This window comes from Eschrichtius robustus, chromosome 2 (assembly GCF_028021215.1).
Source record: "Eschrichtius robustus isolate mEscRob2 chromosome 2, mEscRob2.pri, whole genome shotgun sequence".
NCBI lineage: Eukaryota > Metazoa > Chordata > Mammalia > Artiodactyla > Eschrichtiidae > Eschrichtius > Eschrichtius robustus.
In genome coordinates this window covers 174,934,054-174,951,098 of record NC_090825.1, presented here as the reverse complement: position 1 = coordinate 174,951,098, position 17,045 = coordinate 174,934,054, and the positions used below count along the sequence as shown (strand labels likewise).

General features: G+C 58.9%; 1 protein-coding gene across 9 annotated transcripts in view; it reads right to left on the bottom strand.

Annotated features, from left to right (window-relative positions):
* Window positions 1-1,164: 1,164 nt before the first annotated feature.
* The window catches only part of RFX2 (regulatory factor X2), a 97,163-nt gene continuing 81,282 nt past the window's right edge, over window positions 1,165-17,045 (bottom strand). For 5 of the 9 annotated variants that reach the window (XM_068537162.1, XM_068537166.1, XM_068537164.1 and 2 more), the window contains 10 exons: window positions 16,686-16,805; window positions 14,288-14,403; window positions 13,255-13,373; window positions 12,828-12,940; window positions 12,348-12,502; window positions 11,063-11,160; window positions 9,982-10,131; window positions 9,097-9,305; window positions 4,785-4,938; window positions 3,428-3,786 (listed from right to left, as the gene is read on the bottom strand). In XM_068537162.1, coding sequence (XP_068393263.1) covers window positions 3,523-3,786; window positions 4,785-4,938; window positions 9,097-9,305; window positions 9,982-10,131; window positions 11,063-11,160; window positions 12,348-12,502; window positions 12,828-12,940; window positions 13,255-13,373; window positions 14,288-14,403; window positions 16,686-16,805 — 1,498 coding nt within the window. In that variant the 3' untranslated portion in view covers window positions 3,428-3,522. Of the gene's footprint in view, window positions 3,220-3,427; window positions 3,787-4,784; window positions 4,939-8,156; window positions 8,236-9,096; window positions 9,306-9,981; window positions 10,132-11,062; window positions 11,161-12,347; window positions 12,503-12,827; window positions 12,941-13,254; window positions 13,374-14,287; window positions 14,404-16,685; window positions 16,806-17,045 lie in introns of those variants that run through there. The other 4 variants (XM_068537167.1, XM_068537169.1, XM_068537168.1 and 1 more) reach the window with 3 other exon arrangements.

The window sequence follows — 17,045 nt, the reverse complement described above, 5'->3', positions numbered from 1 at the left end:
TGTACAATGGTGGGCGGGGTTAACACCTACCTTGGAAGACTGTCAACAAGAAGAGAAGAATGGACCAGAGTGGCAAGAAGCCACTGTGATTGGTCAGGACCTCCTGGAGGCTCTTGGTAGGACTGGGTCCCCCTTTCGCTGTGCCTGTGCCCCGGAGCCCTACCCAATGGGCCACTCGAGGGACTCGATGGCCCACGGGCCTTCAGCAGCCTCCCCTCCTCGTCTCCTCTCCAGCTCCTGGGGCGGGAATCACGTGGGCATCTCCTGTGCTCAAGAGCCTCGCCAGCCACCCAGGCCCTAAGGTGCTCTCCCCTCCCAGGGACCCTGCCGCCTGGCCCCGGGCCGGGATCTCCAAGGGGGAAGATTGGTGGGGTGGCTCCTGCTCCCCGCAAGAGCTGGTGCTGCTCAGGGGGGCCTTGGGCTGAAATCGTGAACCACGCGAGGGTAGGGACGAGTCTGGGTTCCGCTGGGTTCTCAGAGCCTGGCAGAGGAGTCGGCCTGGAGTCAGGGCCTGGCCACCCGGCTGAGGGGAGCCTGCGTGCTTGGGTCCTGAGAGTTCCTCCCCAGGATTGGCCACAGTATTTGTGGGGCCCAGTGCAATATTATATTAAAGCATGGGCCCTTTGGTGGAAAACTCTTAAGAATTTCAAGATGGTGGCAGCAGAGCCTTAAGCCAAGCGCAGGCCCTGGAGTTCCCAGCCTGGGATAGCGATGGATGATTTTAGTGTCACCTGGGGTCCCCAGGGCCTCCACCCGGGACAGAGGGGCCGGGGCTGGGGCCAAGGCTGAGCATCTCCGGTGGCACACGGGGCACCAGCCTGGCCCCGGAGAAGCAGCTTTTATGGGTGACTAACGGGGAACTGCATCCACGTTTCTGGAACATCCTCCCACCTGTGGGCCCTTCCTGGTTCCTGAGCGCATCGCTCTCCTCTGCAGGGTTTCTTCACAGTCCTATAATCCCCTGTGTCAGGGTCCCCCAGAGTGGGTGGTCACAACAGTATGGATGCCCGGCCTGCACCTTAAGCCCACGAGCCAGGCTGTCTGGGGATGGGGCCCAGGAACTGGCGATTTCAGAAGAAGCTCACGCCCTGATTCTTAGGGGGTTCTGAAGTTCGGGCCGCACCGCTTTACCAGATAAACCCCGTAAACAACCAGTGGGCTGCGTCAGCGGCCGGAGCGTGGATTTATTCTGCGTCTCTGAACCAGTTTAGTCTGTTTACAAACAGTCTCGCCCATCCTGGGCTGAGAGTTGTTTTCTTGCCCTCTCTGGCCTTGCTAAATGCTCCTTCTGGAACATTCCCCAGAGAGCCGGAGGAAAGCACCGCTGCCCTCCCTTCCTGGGCTCGTGTGGCCCAGGTCTGGCCAGGCTGGCTGTGCCAGGGCCAGGGGAGTGTGGGAGGGAGGGATGCGTCCCCCAAGGCCACTGGAGGGGGCGGCGGGGCAAAGGCTGGAGTGTGGATTGTGACCCACAACGGGCACGTTCAGTGCGTTTATTGCAACGGGAAACGGGAACGGGCTCGGAAGGCTGGTGTCTTTACTGTCATTTATATTCCTCCTCGCGGAATCCGGCAAAGGACTAGACAGAGCGTAAGGCAGAAACGTGGAAGAAGAGGCAGGCGTCACAATCCAGGAGCCGTGAGCTTGAACGTCTCCCAGGAAAGGAGATGTAGCTTTAAAGACATTCTTTCTGTCTGAGTTCATCTGAGTCTGCAACTTTAAGACCACACGCACGTTGTGATCATGACGGGCTTTTGGTTTCTTAAATGAGATTTCTCGTCCTTCCCTGCTGCTCTCCCCGGGCACCTGCAGGGTCCAGGGATGCACAGCGCTCTTGCTTGTCGAGAAGTAGGGTTTTTAAAGGCCTCGTGAGTTTACATTAGTACCTTCTGCATGAATGAGAAAACAACATGGGGGACTGAATATACTGCGGTACACACATTCATAAGGAATGTTCTAATAACAATTAGAGCACAAAACTATTGGTATGAACATATTTCCAAAAGGAGAAATTATTGCATTTGAGAAGCCGATGTTTCTTAGACCAGAGGCTTGTCTTTCTTCTTTGCAGCTGCTTCGGGGGCGGAACTCTGGCACAGAGCTTACTGGTGCAACATGTTATGAGGAACACAGATCCGGAGAGTTTCGAGGTCAGGGCTGGGACAGCCCTTGGGATTCGTTTGTCCCCAGAGAAGAGTGTGGACCCTGAGCAGTTCAAGAGAGGACCTGCTGGGGTCACAGTGCTCTGGGATCACTACTTCAAAGGCAGACGTTCTGGAAGGTTCTGTGGAGCGGGGCTCAGGCACGGCTGTTCGTGCACAGACTTGGCAGGCTGGCTGCCCTCGGAAGGCGCGGTGGAGACCCGGACCTCCCGGCCCCCTTGGAACAAGCTCATTCCAGACCTGACAGTTTAACTTGACGTTGGCTGTGAACCTGGACGGATCCCCAGTCCTTCTGGTTGCTGATCAAGCTTCTGGCTTTGATTCTGAAAGGCCTCACCACGTCTTGGCATGAGCGGGCCTGCCTCGGTGACTTGTTCTTTGAGCCGCGTGGGGCCGTGGGCTGCGCGCCGTCCGGGGACGCGGCACTTGGCAGCTGCTTCCGATCCCTTTGGGGTCTAGAGACGGGGCGCCTGGCGGCCAGCAGGGCAGGAGGCCACAGGGCGAGGACCGAGATGGCCTCTCGCCACCGCAGGGCCTGAGGGGGGGCTGCGGGGACATGGCCAGCTTGGCGCTGCCCGACGGCTGCGGGACATCCCTTCCTCCCCGGGACCCGCCGGAGTTTTTTCAAATCAGGGTGAAAATCGGAACCAGCTGGCAGGGGGAGATGCCCAAAGTGGAGGTAGCGACTCGCTCAGCACGGCCCCTTCCAGCTCTGGAGGCGGATGTTCGCAGTGGGGGAAAGAACAGTCAGAAGAAGGAAAAGGGGTCTGGGCGCCCCATCTGAGCTTCGGCCATGGTCGCAACGGTTTTCCTCTTGAGGGAGAGCGTGTCCTTTAAGGGCGCCCTGGCCCGGGGGCCCCGGCACTCAGAGTAAAGGTCACTTCGTCCAGGAGGCACTACCGCAGCGGAGCTCTGGGACCCGGAGCCGGGGCGGCGCGGCCCAGCTAGACGCCCTGCAGCGGGTGGTTGGGGTCGCCGCGCTCCCGCTTCACCAGGGGCTCGCCCCGGCCTCGGGCCTCCGAGCGGGCCTCGCTGCCTCCACGGTCCTCGCTGAGGTCATCTGCGGAGGCGGGGCGGGGCGCGGGGCACGTCTTCACGGGGCGCGAAGGGGCCAGGGCAGGGCACTGCCTCAGCCTGGGCCTGGGTTGACCCAGTCAACCTGGAGGCCTTCCTCCCCACGACCAATGCCCACGTGCCTGGGCCGTGCTCCTGGCAGCGTCGCCCTCGGCGGTTGGGCCCCCCTACCTCCGTGGGGCAGGGGATGGGCCCCCCTACCTCCGTGGGGCAGGGGATGGGCCCCCGGGCGGGGCGCTCTCTGGCCCGCCTGCCCTGCTCCCCCTCTGGATGTGGCCGCAGGAGGCCCTCACCCCGCCAGCCCCTGCCCCGGCACCAGTCCTGTCCGTGGCCCTGCGCTGAGGGGCCTGGTGTGCAGGGACCCAGGGAGCAGGACTAAACATAATCCAGCAGGAGGGGCAGGGCCTCTGCTCTGAGCCCCCAGTGGGCTGCTGCCCAGTGTCCCCGCCCCAGGGGCCGCCCTGATCGCCACCAGGCCCAGGACAGGAGGGAAAGCCCAGACACACCCACCTTTATCGAGCAGTGTCAGCGACAGGGAGGCAAGATCGTTGAACTGAAAGAGAGAAGCCCGGAGTGAGGGCCCTCCGCAGAGCAGGTGCCGGGGAAGGTTAGCAATGTCCTCAGCCACAGTGGAATCGGGCTTTCGCTTTGTAAGTGAGAGGGCTTCTGCCGTGAGAAGCAGCCCTGAGGCTGCTGGGTGTCTGGGTGTGGCCCCTCTAACACTTTCCAGGGCCCTGCCTGGGAGCCGCTGGAGGGCCGAGGCCTCTGAGTGGTCAGTGAAGGAACAGCCGCTGTTTATCACGGGCTTATCACGTACTAAAAGCTCTACAAGTGTCGCCTCCTTTCTTCCTTGAAACAACCCTGTCGTGACCCAGCAATTCTGCTCCTCGGTCTATACCCCAAAGAACGGAAACAGGTGTTCAAACAAATTGTGTACATGAATGCTCAGAGCAGCACGATTCACACCAGCCAAAGGGTGGAAACAGCCCATCTATCAACAGGTGATGGGTCAGCAAGGTGGTGCATATCCGTGCAATCAAACAGTATCTGGCCATAAGAAGGACAGAAGCACCGACACTCGCTACCACGTGGACGGACCTTGAGAACGCGATGCTCAGTGACAGAAGCCAGACACAGAAGGACACACAGGGTGTGATTCCATTGATGGGAAAGGTCCAGAACAGGCAGATCCACAGAGACAGAGAGTGGATTCACGGTTGCCAGGGGCTGGGGGGGTTACTGCCAAGGGGGTGGGGTTTTCTTTTGGGGTGATGGAATGTTCTGGAACAAGATAGGTGGTGGTTTCACAACGCTGTGAATGTACTAAATGCCACTGAACTGTTTCCTCTGAGATGGTTAAAAAGGTAAATTTTACGTTCTGTGTATTTTACCACAACGAGGCGGAAATCCTGCCCGGGTCACGTGAGTAGGGGACAGAGGAGCCAGGGCCTGTCCCGCTTGGGCAGGCGAGCTTTTTCCCACCCGCCGCCCGCCCCCACGAGTGTGTTCTCTTGGGCCCCGAGGCCGGCCCTCTCCTCCCGCGGCGCTCACCTCTCCCATCACGGCAATGGGCGTCTCCCCAGTGGCCTCGGCGACGCGGTGCTCCACCAGGTAGAACATGTACTCGTCGTAGAGCAGCCGGATGAGGTGGAAGGAGCCGAAGCTGGCGGCGCTGCGCAGCGTGAGGTCGCGGATCACCATGGAGCTGAGGCGGCAGACACGGGCTGGCACCTCCGGGACGCCAGGCTCCCCTCCAGCCCCGAGCCGGCCTGCGAGGGGCCTGCCAGCCTCCCAGACCACCCCGCGGCCTTTCCCATCCTCCCCATCCTTAGCCAGCAGCTTTAGGCGCCTAAAAACGAGATTCAAGTTCAGGGTGCCTTTGCCTCTTTCATCCAAAGCAGGGGTTGGCAAACTGCGGCCCAAGCCAGACCAGATCCAGCCTGCCAGCCAAGAATGGTTTTTACCGTTTTGAATGGTTGGCAAAAAAGGTCAAAAGAATTGTATTTCACGACACATGGAAAGTACCTGAAATTCACACTGCAGCGTCCATAAATAAAGTTTTATTGGCTGTGCCTGTCGTTGATGTGCTGTGTGCCTGGAAAACTTTATCCCTCAAAAAGATCTACTATCTGATTCTTTCCAGAGAAAGCGAGCGCTGATCTAAAGGAATTATTTAACGTGGTACCCGACCAAAAACCCTGGCCTATAAGTGCATCTGCCACGTGGTCCCAAACACCTGGACGCTCCAGCTCAGAACTCACCTACTCTCAGTGACGTCTAATCGCTGTGGTAGCGAGAAAAGAAACAGGAAGGGACAAGACAGGAAACAGGGGGCGTTGCCCCGGGGTGGCCCTGCTGCCCTGGAGTCCAAGCATCCAGAACCCGGGCGGATCAGTCAGAGCACCCAAGCTGCAGCCATCAAATCATTTCCTTCTGTGTAAACACCTCTCCCCCTGCTCCTGTCCAGGGAGGCTGTTAACCACTTTGGCTTTCAAAGCGATGTTTGCTCAAAGGATCTTTTTATTTATTTCTTTAATTTTGGCTGCGTTGGGTCTTCGTTGCAGTCGGTGCTCAGGCTTCTCATTGCGGTGGCTTCTCTTGTTGCGGAGCACGGGCTCTAGGCACGCGGGCTTCAGTAGTTGTGGCGCACAGGCTCCGGAGCGTGGGCTCGGTAGTTGTGGTGCACGGGCTTAGGTGCTCCGCAGCCTGTGGGATCTTCCCGGAGCAGGGCTTGAACCCGTGTCCCCTGCATTGGCAGGTGGATCCTTAACCGCTGCGCCACCAGGGAAGTCCCTCAAAGAGTCTTTTGAAAGTTTAACAAGCCTCAGTTTATCTTTTAACCGGTTGAAACTGCTGCTGCTTGCGTGTTAGCAATGGGGCGTACGGGCGAGTCAGCAAAGACAGCCAACAACAAATCAGTTTACTTGATTCTTCTCGCATCTTCCCAGGCCAGTGTGCAGACACGCTCTGACGGCATTTTGGTTCAGCAGTGGAAAAGGAGAGCTGGCTCCAGCCGGCTGTGGCTTCGAGATGCCCTGGAAGGGCAACCAAGGAGGGGACCCGGGTGGTGCCTGCCTGTGTCCAAATGAGCACTTCAGGAAGCAAAGGTCACCTGAAGAACGTTCACAAAGAACGAACACAAAGGCCGCGTACGTGGGCACAGGGAACAGGCTCGGGGTTCGGGATGCGTTTCCTGCTCAGAAGCTCCTTTGGCTCTGTATGGCTGACCCCCTAAAGGTAAGCGAGTGAACACAGACCACGGGTCCCTGGGAAGGGACCCCTCACCCCCTCCCACCCTCCCTTCCCCACGCCTGGTTTTCATGTTGCTGCCGATAACACAGGCCTGGAACGAAGCTGCTTGCATTTCAAAGTGTTCAAATATGGCCTATGGTGCCGCTGCTCTAACAGGAGACCCCAGGCCCGAATGCTTCGAGTCACCCTCCCACTCTGTGCCCACCCAGGGGGGTACCCGGCACCCTTCCCTGAAGGACCCCGTGGATCGGGCGCTGGTACCCGGCACCCCCCATGCCTCAGCGTCTGGTTTGAAGCTTTGGCTCGAGAGGCTTTTCTGAACCGTCTCCATGGTCACCTTGGTCTGTTTTGGGTTCTCCAAACGGGCTTGCAACTTCCTGCGGTGGGAACATCAGTGAAACTCCACTGGGAGAAGCCGGACTCGAGCCTGGCCTCTGCCCACTGCTGTCCATTTGCTGGTGGACGCTACAGAGACAAGTCCCTTAAACTCAACAAGCTGGAGTCAGGTGGGGCCTCTGTCGTTACAGAGAAAGGCAGCCCCCTCTCACGGAGGCCGCGGCCGCTTTCAAGCCTCAGCTGGGTTCTCATCTCTGCAGTGTAAGTCACGGGGTCACCCTGCGGGTCCCGATTCCTCAGGTCACGACTTCCGGCCACGGGGGCGGGGTCTGAGTCCCCACCGGCTTTCTCTGCAGCCACCGACTCCGTTCCTCCCCCATCACCCCGGCGTTGCTTTATCGCACTTTTTGACTAAATCCTGTTCCCTCTGTGGTGATGGGGTGTAAGTCCACAGCTGAGCCACGTGGTCAATCAGGCTTACAATCCCTTTCTCGTTCATTCATCACTCAACATTCGGAGGCTGAGGAGCAGCAGGGAACAAGGGCGACGTCCCGGCTCTGGAGGAGACATGGGTGATCGTCGAGGAGACGGGCAACAGACAAGCCAACAGAGAACGGGGTGACAGGCAATGGGAGAAAATCCAGGCGCAGGGGACAGAGGACGGGAAGGGGAACGCTACTTCACTCGGGAGGTCTGCAGGCTTCTCTGAGGATGATTGGGCCACAGGGCTCCCTGGGGAAGGATGTTCCAGGCAGGGGAGGGCAGTGCAGAGGCCCTGAGGCCAGCAGGCCAGGGCAGAGCACGAGGACGGCGCTGGGGACAGGGAGTGACTGGGCCACAGCTGGCCGAGGGGTCAGGAAACTCTCCGATAAGAGCCAGACAGTAAATAGTCTCCTGCTCGCCACTCCTCAACGCTGCTAAGGATCTGTAAACGAGTGGGCCTGGCCTCGCGCCAATAACATTCATCTGCACAGCCAGGTGGACGGCGACCTGAGCCCTGGGCCACAGCTGGCTGACGGGCTGTCCTGCACGGCCTGCGGGCAGAGAACAGCTGACCGTCTTCCTGGTTAACTGCCTCCGTTTAACAAAACGCTCCATTTCCACGGGTTTATCGCTGATTGGGACCGGAACGCCGCCACAGGGCTTCTCTGGGTGAGCACAGCCCACGTCTTCTGGGCCGGGTCCTCCCGCAGCCAGGCAGGGTTCCCCGCTCCCGTTCGCCCAGGGGAGAAGTGCGGCGTGGGAACAGCTTTCCCTCGGGACCCTGACCGCACCGCTCCTATCAGCTGGAGAGTAAACTGCCGGGCTGGATCCTTTCATGTCTTTTTCTTCCTCTCTTGGTTTTCTTGCATGGGTTCTCTTTCTCACATTCTTTCTTCTCTCTCCATATGTTTTTCTCTCTCACGTTTACTTTCTGTGACGGTTAGTTTTGTGTGTCAGTGATGGGCAGTGATTCAGTCAAACATTAGTCTAGGCGTCGCCATGGTTCCCGTCCACCATCCCTCGACTTGAGGTGGAGAAGCTCAGCCTCCACACTGGGGGTGGGCCTCACCTAGTCAGCAGAGGGCCCTTGGGAGCAAAACTGCGGTTTCCCTGAGGAGGAAGGGGTCCCCGCCTGCGGACGGTGGCGTCTGCTCCCCCGCTTGAGCGTCCAGCCCGCCAGCCCCTGCTACGGACTTCGGACGTGCTGGCCCCGCAATCACGCCTGCCTGTTCCCTGAAATAAATCTCCTTACATTCACACACACACACACCTAATTCACTATAATACAGTTACATACATCGTTTTAAAACATGTCCACCTAACCCTCACCCAGGACCATCGCGTGGGGAGCCGACGCCCGTCTCTGCCCCCTGCTTGCACTTGGCAGTGAGGGGATAAAGGCTCATGTCGCATCCTGTTTTCTTGGTTGCTGTCCTAGCTGGCCCCTCGCACCGCGATTCCCCACCTGGTTCTCATCTCCCACCTGCCACCACCTGCGCTCCTGTTCTCTCTAGATTCTTCCTTTACCTCACTCTGTGGGGATGCTCTAGGGGCAGAAACAAAGGCTCGCGCTTGAGCTGCCGTGCCTCTCCAGCAGGCAGGCCCGAGATGACGGTTTCTGTCTGCAGAAGCCTTTGTAACCCAGTTTTAGGCCCCAGGGGGCTCTGGGTCTGCCCCCGGGAGCCCCCAGGAGTGAGGCCCACGGGATGGTCTGCGTCTGTGGGCCTTGGCCTCCCCCCAGGCCTGCCCCCACCCGCCCTGGAGCTCTCTGGGAGATCAAGGGCACACCTACCTGTAGAAGGACCATTTCAGCAGGAACTGCCGGGCAGCCTTCGGGAAGCTGGGGCTGCCCGCGTGCTGCTTCAGCACCTGGGTGACTACGTTGTCCAGCCAGCTGGCCCACTGGTCCAGGGAGCTCTGCTGCTGCAGGGTCAGCTTGAAGTCCTGCTCCAGACGCTGCACCACGCCCTCCTCGCACTGGCACACCCACGAGGCCTGCTCCTGTAGGGCGCGGGCAGGCGAGGGCCGGGTCAGGACGGAGGGACAGCGACATCTCCCGGGCGTGGCCCTAGGCCGGACACACACAGGCACAGACACCTGCTGCTCTCGAGCTTTTCCAACTGCGAGCTCGGCACCCGCTTCGTGGGGCAGAGACGGATGGCCATCCAGAGGGAGCCTGCCCGGCTTCCAAGGGCCTAAATCCAGGCTCCCTGCATCCGAGGCCCAGGCTGTACCACGTCTTCACGTTGTGTTATTTCTAAGTGGCCACTCCTCTGTGTGTGTGTTTTTGTTTATTCGGTGGATAAACTCAGGGCCTACACTAGACGTAAACACAGCAGCAGGACTCCCCTGACGGCGGCTGCACTTTCCTAAGCCCAGAGGAGAGAGCCGTGAACGTGGCGGTGGGAAGGCAAATTTTTAATGAAAATGGACCAAGGTGTTGTCCCAGAGCCTGGAGGCCAGGCGGACGATCACGGAGTGGAGCCCGGGGGTCCCCGAGGACTGTGGGCGCTTCAACCCCGACCCTTTCCATGCAACAGAAGCGTGGGCCAGGCCCGGGTGCGGTGCCGGTTTTGCGGTAGGCTGAGTTTGGTGGGTCTGCGCATTTTCCTAGCGGGTGGAAGCCGGGCCCGCGTGCCCCGGTCCCAGGCCGCGGGGAGGCGCGCGGGAGAGTCACCTGCACGTTGGCGAAGTCCACGCGGTTGAGATCGCTCAGCATCTGGCTGATCTGCGCGGTGTTCTGCAGCACTGCCCGGGCGGCCTGCGCCAGGTGGTTGAGCGACGTGTAGCGCCGCAGGGTCTGCGCGAAGGCGCCGACCACGCCGACCTGGGGCCCAGGAAGGTGTGAGGGTAAGCCTGTCTCTCGTCTCAGGGGCGTGGCGGCGGAGGGAGCGGGAGAGAGCTGTTCTGGCAGGGGAGAGGGACCCGCCCTCCGGACAGTCTCAGAGACCCCAAAATCAAGAATCAGTGAGGGACACGGGCATCACCAACGCATGGAGTGGCATCTACAGCAGACGCCACAGCACAGGTGAGGTAGAATTCAGGACAGCACGGCCAGGCCCTGGCTTCTAGGATTCCTCTGGCTCTCTGGGAGGGACGGTAAAAATACCGATTCCCAGGCACCACTGGATCAGACGTTGTGGGGTGTGGCCTGGAAATCTGCAGTTTTGAACAGCTACCCAGGCGATTCCTAAGCATCCCGACGTTTTAGACTCACTGGCCTAACCAACCAGTTCCAGGTTGTGGGGAGCAGGCAGACGGGATGCCCAGATCTGGCCCCGCCTGTGTGAGGCCGTAAGAATGCTCTCGAGAAGGGAACGGGATCATCTCTTTTCCACAAGTAGGCCTGATGGCCATGTTTTACATTCTGATCTGTGGCCAAGATGCTAGCAATAAGGGTGACCACAAGGAGATTAAATCCCCTTCCTATGATGAGCAGAGAAACATTTGATCTGCTCTGAATCAACCCAAAAGTACCCCAGCAAAGACATCTTCTGTCGGGCGCTCCCAGCCAGCACCTGTCCTCCACCAGCAGCAGCCCTGGGCCTTCCTGGAAGGACCACTTACCCTCAGGACACACAGGAGCAGCCCCCTTTCTCTGGGGCCCAACGGTCCTCAAGTTCCCTGGGGGCAGAGGGACAGGAGCCCCCTCCCTTCACAGCACAGCAGGGCCCGAGGGGGCCCCAGGCTGTAGCCTCTGCCCTCCCCCCACCACCCCAGCGTGGTCTGGAGGCCCAGACCCCAACCCCGACCGTTACCTTGGTCTGGATGACCTGCTGTGGGAAGTCGCTCATGGCGTTCGTCAACCAGCCTTCCAAGCTCTTGGCAAAATTGCGGATGGCCTGTGTCAGGGTACCTGGGGGACACAAGTATTAACTGTATGAGAAAGGCAGTGTTGCCCGTCAGAATCAGCTCACGTGTAAGAGATGCACATGCCGTGGAAATGACCACCCACCGAGAACAAGCAACACAGAGGAGAAGAGATGGTGAGAATTTAGGGCACTTAGTGACGGAGGTGCTGAGTAGGAACTAGGGCCAGCCCAGCGCCGTTGATCTCTGCTCATCTACCTGTCTATGCTGGCAGTTCTCACCTGGGGTGATCCTGACCCCAGGGGACACTGGGCCATGTTTGGGGACATCATGGTTGTCACACTGGGGCGGCTCCTGGCATAGAGGGGATGGGGCCGCAGTGCCCAGGATCGCCCCCCGGAGACGGACCCACCCCGATGTCACTGGGCTGAGTGGAGGGGGGAGACCCTGATACACACACATGCGTGTAAACATATTCTACCAACTTCCAAATTTATTTTGACATGGCTTGCAATAAGAAATACATTTTTTTGAAAAAAGAAAACCACCCCTAGTGTTATAAAAGGAAATATACCCCAATCTCAAACCTTAATACACAGAGACTCTAAAAGAACACTACACTGAACAGTTTCCAGGCAGGCAAGGCCAGAGGAGAACTGCAACGGTTTTGCTGTTTCCCATTTTCTGGCAAAAAAAAAAAGCAGCAGACCAGGTCATCAAAAAGACGGAGGTTCCCCAGCGCTAACAGGCACGGATGTTTACAGGCAGTCGCGGGAAAAGCAAGGCTCAGCGCCCGGCCCCCTCGCCCTCAGGGTCCTGGGGGCCCGAGGGACAGCCCCTATGTAGGAGGCCTGCAGGCGGGCGCCCCCTGGTGGCGGGCGTTGTCACCGCCTCCGGAGACCACAAGGGCGGGTGGGGGCAGAGGCCCTGGGAGGGTCCCCACGGCCCGCATCAGCCCCAGACGGGTGTAGCCATCAAGGGCCACCATCTCCTTTTTCTCCCTTCCTCAGTCAAGGCCGCTGGAATCTGGAGAAGGTCTGAAGAATCCACCCCTTCATGCTGCAGACTCACAGTGCTGGGAGGAAGCCGAGCTCAGCGTCAGATCAGCCGGGGAAGCGGGTTAGAACCCGACTCAGCCCGCCCCCCGAGGCTGTCCCGCGACCTCGGTTGGCCGCCGCTCAGGGAGCCTCCTCTGGGGAGGTCGCGGGCGGGGGTGTGGGGAGGGGCGCTTACTGGGCACGGGCCGCAGCACGTCCGGGATGAGGATCTCCACCAGCGCCTGGTACAGGATGTGGTCGCAGGTCCTCATCCACCGGAGCACGGGGTCGCACTTGCACAAAGATACCAGCTTGTCCTTGGGGAGGACGGCGCCCTCCGGCTCCTCGTCCCTGCGGCGGGCAGGGTCACGGGGGACACAGGTGAGCCGTCGGCCCGGGGCCTGCTCTCGTGGGATGAGCTGAGGGAGGCTACAGGACCACCTGGTGCAGGCAAGCTCCCTGCCCCGTGGTCACCACTGAGATCCTCGTGCCGAACAAGGGGACATGCCACACGAGTCGCACACCAAGTCAGAGGAAAGACCACACGTGCGTGAGGGGGTCTGAGCGCTGATTCTTGGAAAGCTGGTGCATTTGTGGGTGTCAGCAGGAGACGGTCTGCAGGGCAAACCCAGGCCCCGTGAAACAAGAGGCCTGTCTGGGGGCTGACGGGCAGTACCTGGCAGGTAGAGAGGCAGGGCCGTCGCTGGAGGAGGCCTTAGAATTCCAGAAGGAAAGCCACAGCTTCTCAACGTAGTGGAACTGGAGGTTCATCACGACATCTAAAGTGGCCTAGGAATAAACACGCTGGATAAACACACCGCTGTGCTCACACCACGTGTCTGCCATCAGAACATGCCAAGCAAGCGGCCAGGATACGGGCTGCAGCGGGATCTTTCCAAACCCAGAGAGACCACGAGAGGGGATGGGAGTGAACGAAGGAAGATTCCACCCACTCCTTGGCCAGAGGGAGGGGGGGCCGGTCCTGTCTGCTCCCTGTCGCCCGCGGGGACACCGAGTGATGCTCTGGCGCTGGCCTCGCGCAGCTGACCAAGGCGCCCACCGGAGCCCCCAGGGCCCGGGCTCGGGGTTCGGGGGGCAGTCACCTCGCAGTGCCGCCGGTAGGCCAGCTGAAGGGCCTTGATGTCGTGCAGCGTGATGTTCTCCTGCAGCAGGACACTGCCCAGGTCGGGCGCCGGGAACTCCGGAAAGACGTGGGACACATCTGGCGGGGGGGGGGCGGGGGGAACGCGGGAGCAGGTCAGCAGGGCTGGGAGGGCACACAGGAGGAGCCGGCGGGCTGGCCCACGGGCTGGGGACACCGGCCAGACGTGTTGGTGACCCCATGACAGCCCTGGCTCCTCTCACACCGCACAACCCTTAAGCTTTGGTTTTCTCAGGTGCAGGGAGGGGACAACATCGTCAGCTCCCGGTGACGCACAAAGCACAGGGCCCGGGCCTGGCACACACTGCGCACTCCATCCCCCCAGCGTTGGGGGCGCCCAGGTGGGTGACAGCGTCTCCAGAAGACCTAACAGGGGAGGGTTCAGTCGGGGCCCAAAGATACACTAAAGTACACAGAGGCCACCCATGTCTTTAGCATATCCCGTCACTCCGGGGCAGGGACGGTGCCAGCTGGGGAGGGACGCTCCCAGGGAGGGGCCCGGCTCAGCTGAAAGTACATCCAGTCTTTTTTCCGATGGGCGTTTCATTTTACTTACTTTTTTTCAGTTTAGTACATTTTATATTTTAATTTTTTGGCCCAGCCACGCGGCTTGTGGGACCTTAGTTCCCCGATCAGGGATCAAACCTGTGCCTCCTGCGGTGGGAGCGCGGAGTCCGAACCACTGGACCACCAGGGAATTCCCCTTATTTACTTATTTTTATGATGGTCACTTTAATCCATTATTTTTGGATTAATATCCATTAACTTGGGAGGAACATGCTGATTATTCTAAAGTCTCAGGGATTCCACAAAGAAGGTTTATCTAGAACCTTCTACGTAATTGAAAAGGTGGTAAACAAGAAAACTGTCTAAAGCATCCCTGTAGATGCTGCTGGTGCCGAAACCCAGCCCCAGCGGTGCCGAGTGGCGCCGGAGCCTTGCCAGCAGGCCCTGCGCTGGGGTGGAGGGCTCACCGATGTACTGCTGGTGGTGCTGGCTCTGGGCGGCCATGGCCTGCTCCGGTGTGCTGTGCAGACTGCCGTGCGAGCCGCTCTCCCCAAGGCTGTCCGTCTTCTGGGCTGGCCGGTACCTGGGCAGGGAACACGTGTGCCACCGTGAGGCCCTAACAGCGCTGCCCAGAAGGGGCCCAAGGAGCGGAGGACAGAGCAGGGTTCGGTTTGGGGCGTGTGTGTAATTTTCTAAAACTTGTGGTCAAACAGAAAACACAACATTTACCATTAAAATGGTACTTTGAAGTGCACAGCTCAGTGGCATTAAATACATTCACATCGTCGGGCAACCATCCCCACCATCATCTCCAGAACTTTCTCGGCTTCCCAAACTGAAACTCTGTCCCCATGAAACACGGACCCCCCCCCCCCTCCCCTCCCCCAGCCCCTGACCCCCACCATCTACTTCCTGTCTCTATGGATGTGACTCCTCTAGGGACCTCACATAAGTGGAATCAGACAGTATTTGTCCTTCTGGGTCTGGCTTCTCTCACTGAGCATCACATCCTCTGGGTTCATCCATGTTGTAGCAGGTGTCAGAACCTCCTTCCTTTTGAAGGCTGAGTACCACTCCACTGTATGGATGGACCACATTTGCTTATCCATTCATCTGCTGATGGACACCCGGTTGCTATTATATGTATATATTCTAACACTTCTCTCTTAGAAGACAAGTGAACTTCTTTACATAGAGTCCCAAACGTCTTGCTATTATGTGATCTCAAAGCACATTCTGAGACTTTTGTTTTGCCCTGAGCCGGAAAGCAGCGGACAGCCTGTCCAGGCAGCAAACTGAGAAACGTAACAGAGAAGGGCTTCCTGGGATGACTTGCTTGAGCCCTGAGGGATGCTGCCAGGTGGGATGGGTGGGAGGGACCCAGCCTGAGCTGGGAGCGCCTTCCCCTGTGGGATGTAGGGCCAGGCTCACTGGGATGGGGGAGGACGCCGCTCAGAGGTATGTGGACCACCTGACTTTGGGGGGGGGGGGTGGCTCTAAGTGTCAATGGCACAAGCCTGTGGCCCGAACCCCACAACGGAAGCTACAGAGTCCTTGTCTGTGGACGATCAGGTACAGGATGGACTCCTGGTCCCGGAGAATGTTCCAGGCTCTCTCCTACGACCTCCAACTCCCGTGATCGGCCACGTGGTTGGGAGTCACTGGGACCCCTTAGAGCAGCTAAAATGGGGTGTCAGCCACGCAGCTCAGCTGAGGCACGCAGGTGCCACGTGGAAGGGAGTGGGGTGCATCCCTGCCCTGGAGCAGAATGGACCCCGGAGAGGGGCCGGGGACAGAGGCGGGCAGAGGGGTGACCGGAAGGGGCCAGGGAGCTGGTATTCAAGTGGGACCCTGAACCTGGCGTCTCCAACTAGAGCTGCAGAGGGCCATTTCTGCCCCTTGTTTTGAAAATTAAGTTTGATGGCCACACGGCCACACCCGTTCCTTTACACCTGGTCTGTGGCGGCTTTCATGCTACACGGGCAGAGCTGAAGGGTCTCCACAGACAGTGTCTGCCTGCAAAGCTGAAGATATGTGCTCTCTGGCCCTTTACAGAAAAAGTGTGCTGACCCCTGCCTTAAAAGATGAGTAGGTCTGTGAGGCAGAGAAGAGAACATTCCAGAAAATGACCAGGCCTTTCCAGCCATCAGATCCAAAGGTCAGGAGGAAGCAGCAACTTAAGTGTATAAGCTTCTTTCTCCTGGCTTCTGGGGTTATGTTCAGTGTTCTCTCTCTTTCTTTGAAGACAGAGAGGAAAAATCAAAGATCTGTGACTGTAAGTAACTCTATGGCATTCTGGAAAAGGCAAAAACTACGGAGCCAGTAAAAAAAGATCGGCGCTCGCCGGAGGTTGGTGGGGAGGAGGGACCAACAGGAGGAACAGGGAGAGTTTTTAGGGCAGTGAAACTACTCTGTACCATCCTCTAACAGTGGATACAGGTCATTGCACCTTTGTCCAAAGCTACAGAGTGTACGACACAGAGAGTGAACCCTAATGTTGGCTATGGACTTGGGGTGACAAGGACGGGTCTACGTGGGTTCATCAACTGTAACAGAGGCACAGCACTGGAGGCCGGGGTGTGGGGGGCACATGGGAAATCTCTGCACCTTCCACTCACTTCTGTTGTGACCCTGAAACTGCCCGCGTCCTGCTGACCTCACTCCACGCCAGGTGCAAGTGAAAGGCAGGGCTCTCCCAGGACGCCGAGATGGGGGCGAACGTGAACTGGTTTTCTCCACTCCATCCACGTTTCATCCATTTCCAGGTTGTGGTCAATGGTCGAGAAACCCCTCTCCCTCCGTTCCTGCTAGTGAAACCTCTCAGTGGGCTGGCTGGTCCTTAGGCCGGCCGGGCAGCTCACCCACCTGGGCTTCTGATGCACAGGCTGCTGCCGCATGGCCATGTACTGCGTGTCTTCCTGCAGCCGGTTCAGGGGCGAGTCTGGCTTCAGACGGATCCCGTAGTAATGATACTTGGAGTTGCCCCTAGGAACCAAACATCTGGGGTCAGCTCTCTTTGCAGATGTCCTGAACCGCAAGACAGGGCTGTTTCCCGGCCCTTCTCCCTGGGCTCTCGGGGCCAGTGTTCCCTGGATCATGTGGGAAACGTTCATGGGCTGTCCCGTGGTCAGAGAGGTTCAGGAAATTCTGTAACGACTTCCCCCTCTGGGAGACTCCCCTCTTGTATTTTAGTATGATAAAGGCTCTGAGAAGTCCTGCAGTGAA